At 49.5% G+C, this 16438-nt stretch overlaps 1 protein-coding gene across 1 annotated transcript in view; it reads left to right on the forward strand.

Moving 5' to 3' along the window:
- The first annotated feature begins 355 nt into the window (after positions 1-355).
- The window catches only part of LOC124594703, a 40351-nt gene continuing 24268 nt past the window's right edge, over positions 356-16438 (forward strand). Inside the window, exon 1 of the mRNA XM_047133071.1 lies at positions 356-1327. Within this exon, the coding sequence (XP_046989027.1) occupies positions 356-1327 (972 nt within the window). The remainder of the gene's footprint in view (positions 1328-16438) is intronic.

Here is a 16438-nt window from a genome sequence, read left to right on the forward strand (position 1 = left end):
GGAACACCTAGAACCGCAGCGGACGGAAAACGGAGCAGCAACGTTGTCGTTGTCGGGAGTCTGCGCTGAGCCGCCGTAGCGACAGGTCGCTCGGGCTCGCCGCTGCGCATTGTCTCGCTCGCGCCTTTTGTCCTCGTGCACCTTTGTCCGCGCGCCTTTGTGAAGGCACACTGGTCGACGGCGGCCACGTGGCGGAAGCAACAGCGAACTGCTACAGCTAACGACTCGCTCGCGAGTGCGCTAGGAGAAATATTGACGTGTTCTACGTTATTTTAGCTGCGATACAAATTGATCAGCATCAATTTGTATTTCGCTTAGGGACCGATAGGGCACGCTGTGAGCCAGGACCCCCTTCATGTGGGACCCGTCCGCGGTCACTCGTCTAGACTCTGTCTCTTCCTCTTCTGCCTTCCTCATTATGGAAGCACAAACAACTGACGCGCTGGCTGCCACCCTGTCTGAGCATGCTCAGGCGGCGGCCGCACCCGCACCACCACTTGTGGCAACTGAGGCCACGACCACGGTGGTGCCCTCCGCTGCGCCTCCAGGATGTATCCCGTTAACCGGGTTACAACTGTTTGCCATAATGAACCGAATGGCCAAAGCCACCACAGCCTCTGAAAGAGAGGCTGCAGAGAAGGCTTACGAACGGTTCCGAAAATTCGAACGTGCCGCTGCGTCGCCAGGCGCAGCCAGAGAAGAGGTCTGTGTACCGACAGGAGCCCCGCCAGGCGTGTCCAAACAAGAGGTCACTGCCCTGCCGGAGGCAGCCCTGAAGGGAGCAGTGCCACCAGGCTTGGTTTCCCAAGCAACCAATGTTCTGCTGGCCACCCCTCCGGTCCAGACCAATCAAGAGGCTGTTGACCTGCCGTCTGCAGCACAAAAGGGCACAACGATTCCAGAAGCGAACCTGGAACAGCTTCTTCTATATGAAGAAGTAATGGACGTCGCGCTGCTGTCTCGTAAGAGGCCAGCGACGACGGACGAGGACGAACCACCAGCAAGCGCGCCTTCTTCTGTCCACAGGCTGCTCCAGAAGAAGAAACAACACGCACCAGAGGGCGCCACAGATGAGGAGGCCGCCCAAGAAGAAGAGGGGGACTTTTCCGTCCCCAAGCGGAGGCACACGGTTCAGGCAAAGATGCTCGAAACCGTGGCGCCGCTGCAGACGACTAACTCCTTTGCTGCCGTCCAAGACGACAGCGATGACATGGAGACAGGGCAGGTGCCCATAAAACGGGCGCCTGCACCGCCTCCGATCACAATCCAGTGGGAGGAGGACTACAACTCCTTCCTACAGTTGTTTAAAGGCGTCCCCTCCCTGACAGTAAAGACTCAGGGACGTGATCTGTTGAAAACAACTGTCCGCTCGATGGACGACTACCGTCGAGCTATGAAAGTCGTCGAGCAGGAGGAGCTCAAATGCTTTACCCACAACGCCGACCCCCAGAAACAACTAAAGGTGGTCCTTCGCCACCTACCAATGAAGATGGCGACAGATCACATCAAAGAAGAACTGGTAGCCATGGGCTACCCAGTCAGCTCAGTGACTCTGATGAAGTCACCGCAGACCAAACGAGACATGCCGCTGTTCCTGGCTATCCTTCCTGACAACCTGGATAACAGGAAAATATTCCAGGTAGAGAGGGTAGCGCGGGTGACAGTGGCGGTCGAGCCACTACACGCAAAACGAAGAAGGGCCCAGTGCTACTCATGCCAGGGCCTGGATCATGTCGCATACTATTGCAGCATGCCATCCTGCTGCGTTAAGTGTGCAGGAGAACATCAAAGCCGGGACTGTGCAAAAAAGAGGGAAGAACCCCTGCAGTGCTGCAACTGTGGCGAGCTACAGGGGCTGCACTATATTTAAGCGCACAAGCAGACCCCAAGGCAAAAAGCCCCCCTCGCGCAAGGTACAGCCAGGCACAAACTATGCTGCAGCTGCCAAGGGGACCACTGCCACCCCATCGCGCCAGCAAGCACAGAAGTCTCCATCCCAACACCAAAATGCGGAGATCAACCTCACAGTCACAGAGGACTCAGGAATGATGGACATGCCCTTGTCCAACAACTAAGTGTGTGGACACCCCCAAGTGCCCCCCACCACCAGCAACCCACTGCAAAGTGCGGAACGCCCCGTGCGGCGACCGGTAGCGGCGTCACAGCCGCAAAACCGTAGCTGCTTGCTCGGCGCCCTCCCACGCAGCCGCCACTTCTCCAGGTACCGATGCAACCAGTTTGGGTGAGCTACTACACTCACTCAACACTCTACTGACCCAACTGCCAGTGCTCATCACGGCAGTAATGGGGGCCCTCCAGGCCGTCACTGTTCCCTCAGCAGCTCACCATGGACAGACAGCAGATCCATGGTCTGTCAGTAAGCGTATCTAACGCAAACGGACTGGTAAAACAACAACGTGAGTTTCGCCAATTTATACAGGACGAGGCAGTCGACCTGTGCCTAGTGTGCGAGACTCACCTGAAACCAGGAGTTTATGTAAAGGTAGCAAACTATGCCTGCTACCGCCACGACAGACCAACCGCTGGAGGAGGAACTGCCATCTATATCAGGACCTCCCTACGACACCACCAGATCCATCTCCAGCCCTGGTAACCCTTGAAGCCACAGGGGTCAATGTCTCCTCCATGGTGGGACAGATCACCTTCGTGGCCGCCTACAGGCCGCCACGCGGTAATCTCTTGGAGGCAGACTTTGACACGCTACTGACGATTGGGGGACGGGTTTTCCTAGCTGGCGACTTTAACGCTAAGCACACGGAGTGGACCTCCCGTCTTACCAGCGTCAGCGGTCGTCGAGTCCTCCGTGCCGCCCTCCGCAACGGCGCCATCGCGCTCGGATCGCAGGACCACACCATCTATCCACACCGAGGGCAGTCAGATGTTCTCGGTATCGCCCTTATTAAGGGCATTGGGAACCACATGACCGCCACCACCCAGTGTGCACTGTCGTCAGACCACCTACCAGTGGTCTACGACATCGACGTAAGGGGGGCCACCCTCCCACCCCGCCGTAGGAACTACCACCGAATGGACAGCGAGAGGTTTCAGGAGAACGTCCTGGAACTTCTTTCGGGTGCTCCAGACCCCACGGAAGTGGGGGTAGACAACGTACTACGGTACTTCAACCGCCAGCTGCTACTTGAAGCTGAAGAAGCATCACCTCCTCCCTCGCGCCAGCCAAAGCATTTCGCCCCTACCCTCCCGTTGCACATACGAGAGATTATACCGGAGAAGAACAGAGTGTTCCGTGAATGACAACTCACGCGACAACCTGCCACCAAACGCCTCCTAAACAGGATGAGGAGGGAGATCAAGGCAGCGGTTGAGGAACATAGAAACCGCGACTGGGCCGACCTAGTCGCCACTCTCAACACACAGGACGGCAGTGCTTGGCGAGTCGTCAAGTCCTTCCTGCGCCAGCGGCAGCGAGTCCCACCGCTGCAGGCTGGACAGATGGTCGTCTGCAGTCCAGATGGGAAAGCAGGATTGTTGGCCGACCACTTCGAGTCGTCGTTCACCCCAGTGGATGACAATCTCGATGTGGCCCACATTGGCAGAGTGGAGGAAGAGCTCCCCATCTTCCTAGTAGCGAGAGAAGAAGGGGAAAGGATCGACCCCATCTCAGAGGAGGAAGTGGCAGAACAGATACAGACGCTCAACACCAAAAGAGCGGGAGGCGCCGACGGCGTCAACAACCACCTGCTGAAGAACTTGCCGGAAGGGGCCTACCAGCTCCATACAGGCATCTTCAACCAGGTCCTTCGCTCTGGGGTCTACCCTTCTGAGTGGAAACACGCGGAGGTGGTAGCCATAACCAAAGTGAATAAGGACGCCCGGTAGGCTGAAAACGACAGGCCAATCAGCCTTCTCCCATCTCTCTCCAAGGTGTTCGAGCGTCTCTACGCCAAGAGGCTGCTACGACATGTGACGGCCGAGGGCATCATCCTGGACGAACAGTTCGGATTCAGGAACGGTCATTCCACCACCCATCAGCTTCTGCAGATGGTGGAAGAAGCCATGCGCACCCTGGACACCAGGGAATACCTTGGGGCGGTGTTCCTTGACGTCTCCAGAGCCTTCAACTCCGTGTGGCACGACGGCCTCGTGTACAAACTCTTTGTGCACGGGGTACCGACATCACATGGAGTCCTCATCCGCTCCTACCTGGCCGACCAGACCTTCCACGTCCTACTAGACGATGGCACCTCGACCCACAGGCCGATACGAGCAGGAGTACCACAGGGGTCCGTCCATGGCCCAATGCTGGACTCCATTTTCATCGCAGATGCCCCACGAGTGGCGCCAGTGAAGTTAGCACATTACGCTGACGACACCGCGCTATTCGTGCAGAGCATGAACGTGAGGGAAATGCGACGCCTCCTCCAGATTGGCTGCGACACCCTGGGCGCGTGGTCAACCAAGTGGCGGCTCAAGCAGAACGCCGCAAAGAGCCAGGCAGTAGCATTCACTAGAAGACTGCTGCCTCCCGATTTGCCGCTGGTTACTATCACGGGAAGCCCCGTGCCGTGGAGTAAAACCAGCAAATACCTCGGGGTCACACTCGACCAGAGGCTTACCTGGAGACCACACGTCCAGGACGTTAGGAGCAGGGCTATAGGGCGCCTTCACACCCTGTACCCCCTGCTTAACCCCACGTCGACGCTGGCCCCCTAGTACGGCACCACCCTGTACCTAGCGCTGGTCAGACCAGTACTAGAGCACACAGCCGTGGTGTGGGGCACGGCAGCTGACACTCATATAGGCATGCTGCAGAGGGTGCAGAACAGAGCCCTAAAGCTCGCCCTGCGCCTTCCAAGAAGATACTCCTACACTCTGCTACATGAACAGACCGGCATCCTGCAACTGCGGAATCACTTCAGGCAGCCTGCACGACTGTTCTACAGCAAGGCCGAGAATTCTGAAAACCGGCTCATTCAGGACCTGGGCCAAAACATACACCATAGGCCAACCACATGTTGGCCTGACCTACTGAGGGACTAACAACCCTCAGCAGGCAGGATGGAACTGCACCCCCATAGGCCGAACCAATAAGTCAGGATCCATAACCAAAACCACAGGAATAGCAGGAACAACAAAACATTGTTTACCCTGCTCCTACGCGAGCAAAGGACAGCTCGTAAGGTAGAAGCGAAGCAAAACGGAGTAGCAACGCTCCAGCAGGTCGCAGGGAATGGGCGTGGACCACAGAGGAAGCGCCTGCAGCCGTTGGTGGAGGGGGAAGGCCATAGGCATAAATACTGGACCAGGTCCACTCGAGCGCAGAGCGGCCTGAGCTGGCGAGACGAGCGCAACGCTGTCGTTGCGCGCTACGCTTACTCGGCCATTGAGAGCTCGTGAAGAGGTTTCTGTGCCGTGGGTGCCGCGGAGAGCAAAGTGTCGTGCATTGTTTTTACAAGGCGTGCAGATTGTCGTGTTCCGCGCCTCGCAGCATGGGAAAGAAGGGTGTGCAGAGGAAACCTGCCGCTACGAAGGGTCCTTCGGTTGTGCAACTCACTGAGTCTGCAGACCGTGCAAGGAACTCCCGAGAAGACGAGTCGCGGCCTGTCCCCCCTTTGTACGTCAAGTGCAAAGGCGGGTGGACAGCGCTGTTCGACACCGTGACGAATTGCGCTCGGAACGAGGTGGTCTACGAGTCTGTCGATGCAGACTCGCCGATCTGCGTTCGAGCTGCAAACGTGGCCGACCACAGGGCGATCGAGGTCGCAGTGGCCGACCACATCGTCGACGCGCCGCCGGCGCATGTGAAGGCACCTTCCGTAGGAAGGATGAAGACGACCCAGGAACTCCTCAGGGGGTTACCTCGGTGCTGTGATGAGGCAGCGGTCCGGGAAGGGCTGCTGCGAGCCGGGTTTGGTAATGCAACCGCGAGGTTGCACATCCGGACAACTTGCGGAAGTTGCTGGGCTTCCCAGTTACGACAGAGGCTCTCCCGAGCGCCACCGACCCTCAGCCCCAGGGCTTCAGGTGTCAGGGCGAGGGCCATGTTGCGAAGTATTGCCGCAACGCGGCGCGGTGCGTCAAGTGCTAAGGCGAGCACGACAGCCGCGCCTGCGACCGCAGCAGCAACGTTCTGCCGACTTGTGTCCGGTGTGGCGGCCCGCACGTCGCCAGTTGGCGCGGTTGTGCGGCTTTCTCGAGCCGCAACCGTGCCGGGAGCGGCGAAGCGGCCGCGGCCGCACCGACGCAGCGGCAGAAGCGAAGACGACGTCGGAAACGGCGTAGGGCACACAACAGCCCGGCGCAGCTGAGGGACGGCGCAGTAGCAGATCCACCTGCCAGTGGCAGGGACCACCGCTCGGAAACGGGCAGTCAGGATGCAGCTCGCTCTCCCGTGAAGAGATGCGACCTCGAACTCGGCACCGCCGTGAAGGAGGCCACAGCAGCCCTCAAAGCCGTCATGGCAGCCGCCGTGGCTGCAGAGAAGGAAGAGGCTTTGAGGCAACTGCGAGCAGTCTTCGCCCAAGGCCTCAGCGCAGTCGTACCTGCGAACACTACTGCGACCTCGCCGAAGGACGTTCGCGCGCCTATCCCAGCGGTCGCCCCAGCAGCACCGCAGGTGACGGGTGCAAAGAAGAAAACCGCCGCCCCAGCGGAACCGGTGGTGACGCCGACCGCTGCTGGAGCGGCCGCTCCAAGGGACCGAGAAGACAAAAAGGCAGCCATCATCGCGCAAGCGCGAGCGAATGGCGTGCACTTCTCCGACGCTCAAGCGGCGCAGCTCACTGAACATACGGAGCTGCTCGAAGCTACACTGCAGAAGTCCTGCGCCGTGCAGTAGAGGAGGACGCTGAACGGTAGCCGATCACCGCCGTTCTGCACCAGCCTGATGAAGCTGCACCAAGTCACTGACGACAAGGCGCAGCAGAGGGCCTAACAGCAACGCACGCGTTGCCGCGCCGAACTCTTATGTTACAGGGAGGAAGCCACTGCGGCCGGCCCAGGAGATTACAAGCGAGCCGAGCCGCAGCTCCCGGACTGACCCAGCTAGCGAACACGCAGGTAACGATGCACGATACCTCACGCTAACCTTACCTCACGTTGCATGCTCTGTCGCAGCTAGCAAGCCGCTACTGCCCTTACTACCCGTCCTACTGTCGCAGAGTTTTTTTTCCCTTGGCGCTGGCCTTGGCACTTTTTTTCCTCTGCCCTTACAACCGCTACCCTTCAATCGATTTCGTCCACTTCTATCTCCTGATGGACCATGTTAATGAGTAATCTTACCCAGACGCATGGATAACATCTCAGCCCTCATCCTGTGACGCCTGATTCAAAAACTAACATGTTTACGGAGGTGACAGTAGAACTTTTGGTTTGGTCACCACGTTGGTGTGGGCGTGGAGGGCCCCCATCCGTTATTTTACTCGAGGAGCAGTCTCAGGTCGCACCTGATGAAGGTTACGAGCTACGTGACCGAAATATCGTGCAAGTACGACGCTGATATCCGGCAGAACACCCGACAACCCAAGATGTCATTAGATCGCCAGGAAAGTCTGAAGAGTTACATCATTCGTCTTGCTCACCAAAAATCTGGTAAGCGAGCAGGTTCGAATCCTGCCTCGGGCATGGATATTTGTGATGTCCTTAGGTTAGTTAGATTTAAATAGTTCTAAGTCCTAGGGGACTGATGGCCTCAGAAGTTAAGTCCCATAGTGCTCAGAGCCATTTGAACCATTTTTGAACACTTTCCCAACAGGCGTCATTCTAATTGGATGAATACCAACGAGACAAGGGGTCGTTCACGCTACAAAGAGCTGGCCAACGTTTCCGTCAAGTATATTTCCAAAGACCAAACTTGGAGGAGATGGTGATGAATCATGTGGCCGACCACCCAGAAATATGCACATGTCAAGTTGCCTGTGAAACGCACACTTCGAAGGGTACTGTGTGGGACAGGTATTACACCCCTGTCATAAAGAACGTGTGCAACCGCTGTACCAACGGATTTTGGGCCCTGCGTTCATTTCTGTCGTAGTACTGTAGTGCCGAAATTCGTACAGTTTGTATTGTTCGCGGATGAGGCCTCATTCGCCTGTGATTATGTTGTCGACAGCTGCAACAGCCATATCTGGAGTGAGGACAAACCCCACGCCACCCACATCGGTGGGCACCAGCAACGATTCTCCGTCAACGTATGGGCGAGCATTGTCCAAGGTCACCTAATAGGAACTCATTTGCTACTGGCCCATGTTACCTGGAGTTTCTGCGGGTTGTGCTACCACAGATGCTGGAGACTGCGGATTCAACACGACGCTGCACCAACCCACTTCGATTTTAATGTCCGCGAGCACCTGGACAACACGTACCCTGATCGTTGGACTGGGCGGTGTGGCAATGTCCCATGGCCAGCACGATGCCGGATCCCACACCTCTGGACCTTTCCCTCCGGGGTTAGGTCGAGACCTTGGTGTATGAAACCTCCGTATAAACGGATGAAGACCTGCTTGCTAGGTTCTCCTTGTTCAACAGGCATCAGGGATGTTTGAGAGAGAGCCACAGGACTTCACACGGTGTTGTCATGCATGCATTGAGACACGGTCGTCACTCTGAACAACTACTACAAGATACGTTGTTCTTGTGTGGTGGACGTTTCCTATGTCCATAACACAATAAATATGCATTTCCGACCATTGGTTCCCGTCTCAATTCGTTGTGGACCCAGTATTACCAGTTTCAGTTTGACCGATGAGGTTATAGATGCCCTGCATATCACACCATTGCTGACAACTACTGCTCACCTTGTACTGCTGTCACATTATGTTGTGCAGAACCAGCACTTAGATATGTTGTTGCACACTGGTTTTACATACTGGTTTTCCAAATACCGATTATTCTGTCCCGTTTGTGCTCTGTCACAACATGGCACTGCGTCCTTTGGATACTAGCAGCAGTTCTGGTAATTGCTTCCATGTTTCCTCTGGCATTTAATGTCTCTTCACTGAACTACCTTCGCACTAGTCACACAGTAAAGGAACTGAAGATTAGGTTCCCTTCGACAAGGATATTGTTAGAGACGGAGCGTAGCAAGGGATGGGGAAGAGGTATGGATGGAAGCTGGCAGTGCCTTTTTTTTTTTAGAGGAAACATTCGGCTATTCATCATGAGCTCTTTACGGAAATCAGCGACTCTGCATAGCACAATATCGGAAAGCTCTTCATGGGTTTACAGAGATATGTTGCATAGACGCCCTATGAGGTGTCGTGGTCATTTAGTTGCACTCTAATTACACTATCGTGTTAACCAGAGTATTTTATCAGTTTTATTATAGCTTATGTGTTTCGACATTAGGATTTTTAAAGGATCTACAAAAGGGTATCAGTGAGAAACATCTGATAACACTCAAAATAGTAAGTACGCCTTCACAAGCGAATGATACTTAATACTTATCCAGAAGTACAGCACAATGTTTTATGGAGAACAAAAGCAGAATGAATCTGTCCAATATAGATACACATAACTCGTGAACCTTCATGTTATGATATGTAAGTGCGAGTTGATTAGAATATACTCACGAAAACCTTAACAAGATTTCCAAATGCTACTTCACCAGTGGCAATTATGATGTACCATATCCCGGCATTACAAAAGTAATTTGCATTACCTGAACATTTTACAGTATTGACTAACCAAGGTTCTCGCATCAGTTCTTCTCCATAATATAAATTAGAAATATTTGTTAAAGCTAACTATAAGGAATTTGGTGCGCATATTCCAAACTGGTGTGTGACGATGTCTGCGTTTAATTACATGTTTCCTGAGGGTCATAGAACCAAAAAAATGGTTCAAATGGCTCTGAGCACTATGGGACTCAACTGCTGAGGTCATTAGTCCCCTAGAACTTAGAACTAGTGAAACCTAACTAACCTAAGGACATCACAAACATCCATGCCCGAGGCAGGATTCGAACCTGCGACCGTAGCGTCATAGAACCACACGTCTGCACAAAAGTCACGCAAACCCCATAAATTGCGGGTCAGTCACTTGTGGGTGCGGAACTAGCGCCCCGTAGCGTTCCAGATGTGTTCCATCGGGTCCAGATGAGGCGAATTTGCTGGCCAAGACATGAAAGTCAATTCACTATCACGTTCCTCAAACCACTGTAGCACGATTATGGCCTTTTGACACCGATACTTATTCTGCTGGAAGATGCAAGCGCTGTCAGGGAAGACTACAAACATGAAGGGGAGCAGGTGGTCCGCAACAGTGTTCACGTATTTCACAGCTTTCACTGAGCCTTAGATTTCTACCATAGGTTTTATGGAAGCACAGGTGAGTGAGCTCGTAGCCTAAGAAGTGCTCCACCAGCCTGTGTCAAGCACAGTCATGTTTCAAATGCCGTTCACCCAGATGATAGGGTATCCTAATACCATCAACGACCTCGTAATAATAATGTCGTGTTATCTCAATTGGACGCCTCTTCGGTGACTTGCATCTGCCTAATCTGCCCAAGTTATCCAACTGGAGAAATGAAACCTAGAATTTAAGTGGAATCCGAAACAGGTGTCGTTCTGGCAACTCCTCACACCGTTGAGAGGTGGAGGCTAGGTTGAAAAGCAAATTGAAAAATCCGAGGTCCGGCCGGGATTCGATCCCGCGATCATGTGCAACAACAAAACGTAATCCACCAGAGCAGGCGACACGTATCCATTGGTCCATGGTTCAACTTAGATGATCTCATGCCCACTACAATCATGACTGACGATGTTGGAAAGTGGACTTGGGAACACCTAGGAACAGTCTGCAGAGAAGCCCCATGTTCAACAACGTGCATGCTCTGAAATACTTGTGCCTTCACTAGCATCGCACTCTGCAACATCAACTCTGCAAGACTGCGACCTTCACATTTTTTTTTTTTTTTTGGTGGAGACATCCACCAGCTCTTCACCTACTCGTGGTTGTGCCGGCCACGAAAGTAGTGCGCGAAGAGCGGTATCTGCACCGTTTCCGAAGTTATCGTTCTGAGGCGTCAGTCCATAACAATATGCCACGTGAAAGTCTGTTGTGTCAGTTGAGTTCCCCATCTGTGGCCCGTATCGTCGCCAGATTGATTCCTCATTTGCTTACACTCAGTTTGTACTGTGTGAATTTTATTAAAGTTTAAAAATCCCGGAAGCAATGTAAATGACTCCGAGACAAGTAATTTGACATAATAATCGTAAACGTGGTCTGTAATGGGCTGTAATGCGATGTTCATTTAATCGTTTGATTAGCTAATTTCGACAATGCGTCGTTGTCAAGCACCTGTAGAATCAACGTGGACTACGTTCTCTGTATGCATCACCATGTATAAATTACACTTAAAACACCTCACATTAAGCTAAAATATTGCTGTACAGATTTCTTAGTTACAATTGTAACATTTGTATTTCATTCATTTACAAACCAGTCTTAATTAGGTCTACACGTAAAAAGTAACCATAGTCCATCATTTTACTAAAGGATCCTCAGTACAGTGACACCTTGTAAGATCGTATTCTGAACTTTGCTCTGTGTACCACAACATGGTAACTCACAGCTGCTGGTGATTTGTTTGTCACAGATGCATAATGATCCAAAGACTTCAAGACTGTCAGTAGGACATATCATAGGCACGTTACCTCTATTTCTGGCTTAGCGGACTTAGATGGCATCATGTATAACAAACAGTCAGCGACCAAAGAATACAATGAGGGCATAAAATATTGTATACAGTACATAGAATATCACCGGACAAACTACATCCTTCTAAACATGGCAAAAATATATCTAAGGTACGTACAAAATTCCACAAATAATTAAAATAGAATACCTGTTCCCGTCTTAATTCTGCTATTGGTTATAATATATATTTCCTCACAGAATGTGGTGTGTTACCATGTATTTGCTCAATATTAGAAGCATGTATATGATTGTGAGCACATTGCTTCGGAACCGCTACACATCCAAAAATGTATGATTTAGTGAATATTGAATACATATTGTAACAAACTGCTCGTCCTTGAGGAGTATTATATTGGTTTCTACACATTTTTTATTTAGGTGTTATGCTTACTTCATGTGGCCACATAACCCTTCCTGTTTTGAGGCTTCCTTTCTCCCCTTTTTATAGTTATTTCCCAATTGATTTCTCTATATAGTGAACAGATCGCATGGTTTTTAATGCGTTTAATATTATGATACCAACATACATTGTACGTCATTGGGTACTTGATATTCCCTATACTGGTTGCTACATTTTATAACTGAGTTGACAAGTGGTTCCCAGCTTTCACGCATTGTGTATTGGTTGTTACTTGAAGTAAAATAATTCTGTGGGCTATCTTTCTGTACAAATAGTCAGGTATGGCTTCTGTGTTTCTAGAAATAGCTTTCAGACTTTGATGACCTACGATACAAAGCAGTCGTTGTACCTGCCAAGCCAGCAATTAATGGCGCATTCTGTTTCAATTATTTGCGAAATTTTGAACGTACCTCGTATATATTTTTGGGAATATGATGTTTAAAATAATTCAGTTTGTCTGGGGATATGCCATATAATGTATACAATACTTTATGCCTATTTGTATATCCTTAATGTGTTATTTGGTCGCTGATTGTTGTACACTATATCTAACGAAGTCTGGCACGCCAGCAATATTTGTAACGTGCCTATGATATGAGTTATCGATAGTCTTAAAGTCATTGAATGAACACGTATCTGTGACAACAAATCACCAGCTGCTGTCAGTTACCATGTTGTGCATACAGCAACGTTCAGAATACGATGTTAATAGGTGTCACTGTAGTGTGGATCCTTTCGTGAAATGACGGAATACGGTTACTTGTTATTTGTAATTAAGACTGATTTGTAAATGACTTGAAATACAGATTTTACAAATGCGATGTACGCTGACAATGTAGTACTTTTCCCTGTAGATTTTGCAGGTGCTTGACAATGACGCTTAGTCGAAATTAGCTAATCGCACGATTAAATAAACATAGCATTACAGCCTGCTTCGTACCATGCTTAGTTTTATTAAGAATATTGAATTTGTTGATCTCTCAAATACAAAATTTGAACTTAATATAAGACACAATGGGTCGCAAATTTCGGGAAATACCTCCAAAGAAGAAGACAAATTTTCCTCGCCGCATGTGCAGCGGGTGGGCAGTGTAAACTTCGCTCTGCTAAACTACTTTGTTTTCGCTCTTGAATTATCAGATGTGATACGATAGTGTTCGCAAATAACAACAATGTTGAAATTATTTCATACGTTAGATCTTATCTGCTAATTACCCCTTATTTCAGAATATTTCGTGTCTGACTATTGTGTTACATTTCATCAATGCATTTTTTGCCTTCAGTGTTCAATTACTTGCAACGTTCCTATTTCACGTTTTTGACGACCCACTGTAGCGAACAACGCGTGAGAAGTAAAGCACGCAGTAGGAAACGTATGCGTAAAATACGTCTTGCTGCAAGCACATTGGAATTAGCAGCACGGTATCATAGTTGCATCTCTGCAAGCTCCTTAACTGTAAACCGATTGCCGGCCGGAGTGGCCAAGCGGTTAAACGCGCTACAGTCTGGAACCGCACGACCGCTACGGTCGCTGGTTCGAGTCCTGCCTCGGGCATGGATGTGTGTGATGTCCTTAGGTTAGTTAGGTTTAAGTAGTTCTAAGTTCTAGTGGACTTATGACCACAGCAGTTGAGTCCCATAGTGCTCAGAGCCATTTGAACCATTTTTTTTTTTTTTTTTTTGTAAACCGATTCATCCTAGTCTCACTTCTACTGCGAGCACTACCGTATGACACAGGACAACGGTCGACAAGCCCGACCGCCACACGTGCGGCGAAGTACCCCATGTGACGACGTCACTTCTTCAACATCTGTCATCCACTTTGGGGTTATTTCCCTTCATACGCGGTCCTATGGGCCCGGTATTGAATTATTTGTCTCAGGGACATCCACGTCACTTCGAGGGTTTTTAAACGTTAATAAGAATCACGGCGTGCACTTTCTTTACCGCGTGGCGTGTCTGCAGCGCCACCAGGCGCCATTGGTTCAAGTGGGGGGAGATAGATGTGTTGACAATGTATAGATATTTTCTCGTACAATGTCATACACTGGCTATACTTTCAACGTCTATAAATCGATATATCGATATCGGACTGGCAAAGTCGGGTGGCGATATTTTTCTTTCATTTTATAATTTCATCACAAATTTCGGTGCATATTTGAAGTTGTTCTATTGCAATTGTAGTAGAACATAATTTTTCTTTCACTGTGTAAAGGACTATTACTGGTTTCTGAGCTTTCAGTATTTCCAATCTTTCTCTTTGACTATGTGAAGCAAGTATAGGTGGCACAAAATAAGAAGACCAATAGCACTGGGGGCTGACGGTGTGAATAACGAGATTTCCAATATGAAGAAATAGCGCACCAGTTGCGGTAAAAAACAATTTTTTCGCAACTAGTGTGCTATTTCTAAACATCGGTATTCTTCTACTGAAAATAATGAACATAAATCTAAATGACGAGATTGGTCTTTGCAGTGGACAGAGACGTTTGAGGGGTTTTTGGCGCTAGCAACAGAAACTGCAATGTTTAACTTCACCATGCAATTTTGACACTACAACTACAATGTCGCTGGGGTTGGCAGAAATCTTCCGAACAAATACGATATGTGACAAAACCAAATGACGGACCCATCAGCAGTAGGACAACCTTCGTTTCAGTCCATTTTGTTAGTGCAGGTTGCCTACATTAAGGGCAGGTATGCACTCAGAGGAAAACCTATTGTTCTCCTCTGATTGACAGGTACTAAACTATGGTTCTCCTTTGATTGATAGGTACTTACTGTATTGTTCTGCTAAGAGGATCCTTTATTTTGATTGACAGGCACTTAACCTATTGCTCCCACTCCCGTTCCCCTTCCCCTCAGAAAACCTCAACCCTCGCTGCTACAAATACACTTTCAGGTTGAGTTATTGGATAGCCTCTCTCACTTTATCAGTTTGATTCACTACTTAATTAAGTTGATCAATTAAATAACCCCCCTGACCCACTGGTAAACCCATCCCCTTCCACCCTCCCTCCCGAAAATTGATGGGACAAAGATCAGTTGAACGATCATTTCGAGGGAATTAGATTATAGTGTATGTAATATTGTTTAAACCATTTAGACAATGTGTGGAATATTGTTTATTTGAACAATTTAGGGGATTCAAGGCAGTGTATGGAATATATGGAAGTTGGTGGCTCTTTGGTGGAGAGGAAGGATCACATAACAGGAAATTCAAGGGTATGTTGTTTATTTATATAAAATTCAGTTTTTGGGGGTTGGATTTCTCTTGCTCATCATTCTCTGCTGTTTGGAAACATGTAGGTCTTGTAAGAGAAAATTACATCGGGCAAACATAACTCTGAGTGTCTTAACCCAATGTTTGGGCATTTGTCAGCACTTAACCTGTTGTTCTGTAAGTGGTTTTCCATGTCACCACCCTTTGCTGAAACTATTGTACCACCTTTGGTATCAAATTATGTAATTTGTTACCTCCTGCCACATTTTTCTGGTACACTTTTCGAATTTCACATGCTTTCGAAAGCTATTTCTGGCGCGTTCTTCTTTGTCACTCATCAACTTAGACTATTGTTATGTGTTTTACATAAAAGTTATGCAAATTAACCTAGTGTTCTGCACGTAACCTGCTGTTCTGCTGCATGTCACCCGCTCACCCACACCCTTCACTTAACTATTGTACTGCTAACACCACTTTGACATAAAAATTTATGCAAATTAATTAAATCGGTATTCTTCCCATGTACAGGGTAGTTTTTCTTAATTCGCAGCATCCTATTGGTGAGTGAAATCGATGGAATATAGTTTAAACGAAATATCGCTTGTAAAAACATATCCACCCACCTGATGCCCCATGCCACTGCCGGAGTCCGGGTGCATCGGTAGACCCCACGAATTGGCGATGCAGCTCAGCTGCCTAGCGATGCACAGGTGTCCATTCAGGTCCTGCAAGCACGAGGCGGCAGCATCCCTTTCCTACTTGACACCTGAGAAATTCCTGTCGAAATACATGTTCAACTAGGGACCATTGCTGGTGTGATGACACATAGCTGACGTGCAGGTCCAGTGCTGAGAAATGTTGCAATGCTTCCCAGACTGACACAGAGTACATTCTTCCAAGATATTCTAATGGGACAGCCCGTTCATCACTGAATTTACCAATCAAATTGCTGCTGCAGCCAGTATGGGAGCACTGTCTTCCCCTTTTTCTTCTGCGGATGGGACTTTCAGCACCGTAATTATTTTGTACACATTGCTACATTGTAATGATAGCTAAACCCAGCGAAAGTTGCCTACAGATCATCAAATACATACATGACTCACAAAAATATTGGGAGTCAGGAACATATTTACATG

The sequence above is a fragment of the Schistocerca americana genome, chromosome 2, assembly GCF_021461395.2.
Source record: "Schistocerca americana isolate TAMUIC-IGC-003095 chromosome 2, iqSchAmer2.1, whole genome shotgun sequence".
NCBI classification, from domain to species: Eukaryota; Metazoa; Arthropoda; class Insecta; order Orthoptera; family Acrididae; genus Schistocerca; species Schistocerca americana.